The sequence below is a fragment of the Colobus angolensis genome, unplaced genomic scaffold (genome assembly GCF_000951035.1).
Source record: "Colobus angolensis palliatus isolate OR3802 unplaced genomic scaffold, Cang.pa_1.0 Scaffold66, whole genome shotgun sequence".
NCBI lineage: Eukaryota > Metazoa > Chordata > Mammalia > Primates > Cercopithecidae > Colobus > Colobus angolensis.
This window is the reverse complement of record NW_012120265.1, coordinates 1,447,444-1,450,196: the sequence shown is the minus strand read 5'-3', so window position 1 is coordinate 1,450,196 and position 2,753 is coordinate 1,447,444. Positions and strand designations below refer to the sequence as shown.

At 56.3% G+C, this 2,753-nt stretch overlaps 1 protein-coding gene across 1 annotated transcript in view; it reads right to left on the bottom strand.

The window, feature by feature from the left end:
* The window catches only part of PGLS (6-phosphogluconolactonase), a 15,721-nt gene that overhangs the window by 5,425 nt on the left and 7,543 nt on the right, over positions 1–2,753 (bottom strand). Inside the window, exon 2 of the mRNA XM_011925904.1 lies at positions 2,631–2,747. Within this exon, the coding sequence (XP_011781294.1) occupies positions 2,631–2,747 (117 nt within the window). The remainder of the gene's footprint in view (positions 1–2,630; positions 2,748–2,753) is intronic.

Below are 2,753 nucleotides of genomic sequence, written 5' to 3'. Positions count from 1 at the left end.
GAGGGAGGGAAGGGAGGGAGGGAGGGAGGGAGGGAGGGAAAGGAAACAGGGTCTTTCCAGATGTAATTAGTTAAGAACAAGTCATAGTGGATTAGTGTAGGTCTTAAATCCAATGACTGGTATCCTTATATAAGATGAGAAGACACACAGAATCCGAGAAGGCCATGTGCAGACAGAGGCAGGAACTGGAATGATGTGACCTCAAGCCAAGGAACGCCCAGAGCTCCCAGAAGATGGAGGAGAAAATGAAGGATCCTCCCAAAGAGCTTTCAGATGGGGCATGACCCCATCAACACCTTGATTTCAGACTTCTGGCCTCTAGAACGGTGAGAGAATAAATTCCTGTGGTTTTAAGCCGCTCAGTTTGTGGTCATTTGTTATGTAGCCCTAGGGAACCAATACAATTCCCCTCACAGAGAACTGGCAGAAGGAGCAAGTCCTGGCTCCAGATTTGTTCCCATTACACAGCCTTGGCCTTGGCTGAGCCCTCTTGCCGCAGCTTGACCATGGCCAGCTCCTGCACGTGCTCCAGCTCTCAGCTCAAGTGGCACCTTCTCAGGACCCCCCACCCCATAGCCCTTGATGAATGCCCACTCCCTATTCCCTAGCACTCTGCAGCATTTCACATTTATTTATTTATTTATTTAGAGACATAGTCTCAACTGTCGCCCAGGCTGGAGTGCAGTGGCACGATCTCAGCTCACTGCTCCTACATTCAAGCGATTCTCCTGCCTCAACCTCCCCATAGCTGGGATTACAGGCACGCGCCACCACACCCAGCTAACTTTTGTATTTTCAGTAGAGATGGGGTCTCACCATGTTGGCCAGGCTGGTCTCCAACACCTGACCTCAGGAGATCCGCCCTCCTCGGCCTCCCGAAGTGCTGAGATTACAGGCACGAGCCACCACACCCGGCCAAAAACCCGCTTTTTTTCCTTTAAGACAAAGTCTCGCTCTGTTGCCCAGGTTGGAGTGTAATGGCATGATCTCGGCTCACTGCAATCTCCACCTCCCGGGTTCAAGCGATTCTCCTGCCTCAGTCTCCCAAGCAGCTGGGATTACAGGCACGCACCACCACACCTGGCTAATTTTTGTATTTTTAGTAGAGACAGGTTTCACCATATTGGTCACGTTGGTCTCCAGCTCCTGACCTTGTGATCTGCCTGCCTCAGCTTCCCAAAGTGCTGGGATTACAAGCGTTAGCCACCGTGCCCAGCCAATTTTTGTATTTTTTTTTTTTAGTAGAGACGGGGTTTTGCCACATTGGCCAGGCTGGTCTCGAAATCCTGACCTCAGGTGATCCACCCACCTCAGCCTCCCAAAGTGCTGGGATTACAGGCGTGAGCCACCACGCCCAGGCAAAACCCGCTTTTTAATGATGCTCTTGGAAAACACACAGGAAGGTGGAAGTTAAATGTGTATCCAACTACGAAGTCAGATGAGGCAGGGTCACACCCTGGCTGCCCCTCTGGTCACTAGATGCCTTGGGCAGGTAAACTCTCCTCTTCTGGCCTCAGTTTCTCCATCTGTGAAATGGGTGTAACATCTCATAGGCTGTGGTACGGATTCATGAATTGATGCATATAAAGCATTCAGTAAGCCTTTTTTCTTATTAATAAAAAACCCACAAACCCATCATCAGCTCAAGATTCTATGCAAAGAGATGACGACACATCCAGCATGGGGTGTCCCTTGACGCTGCCAGGCTCAGGTGACTTGAGGTTCCTGGTCTTTGAGCCCGCCCCTCCCACTCTTCCCTCGGCCAGACCAAGGCTCCTCCAAGCCTCAGTTTCCCTGTCTATAAAAAGAGCGCGTTCCTCTGATTCTATAGAATCCTTAGGCTCAAGGCCAAAGATAAAGAGCCTGGAAGCAGAGCCATCAGAGCGGCAAAGCTGCCCAGGGATCCCCGAGAACTCGCCGGGGTTAGAGATCATGACCCTGAGACTCAAGCTCTACACCTGATTCCTCGTGCCCCCGTCCGCTAGGGGGCTGAGTTATGGGCATCGTATTGACATGGGCCACTCGGATTCCATTCCAGGCCCTTGCCCGTGCCGTTCCCTCTGCCTGGCCACCGGATGAAGCATGAAGACGGACTACAAGTAGACCATTTCTAGCCCTGCCCAGATAAATGCAGAGTGCGCAGTGAGATCCTGCGGGACCCACTGTAGGCGGGGTTCAGGCGGAGGGCGAGCCCAGTCGGCAAAACCCCCAGCGGCCCCCGTAGCCGAGGTGCAGGCAGTGGGCGTGGCCCTCTCGGCATGACCCCCCAGGAGCCCCATAGCCGAGGTGCAAGCGGTGGGCGCGGCCTTCTTGGCATGACCCCCAGCGGCCCACGTAGTCGAGGTGCAGGCAGGGGGCGCGGCCCTCTCGGCGTGACTCCCAGTGGTCCCCGTAGCTGAGGTGCAGGCAGTGGGCACGGCCCTCTTGGCATGCTACCCAGTAGCCCCCGTAGCCGAGGTGCAGGCAGTGGGCGCGGCCCTCTCGGCGTGACTCCCAGCGGCCCCCGTAACCGAGGTGGAGGCAGTGGGCGCGGCCCTCTCGGCATGGCCCCCGGCGGTCTCCGTAGCTGGGGTGTAGGTGGCAGCTGTGGCCCTCTCGGCGTGACCCCCGGCGGCCCCCGTAGCTCTCACCCGGTAGAGGCCGTACGTGCTCTCGGCGTGATCGAAGGGCACGAGGCGCTCGTCGCAGAAGCCCAGCGTCCAGCGCGCTAGGCTGACTGGTCCGGCAGGGGCGACGGCGGCGGGCAACTCGCG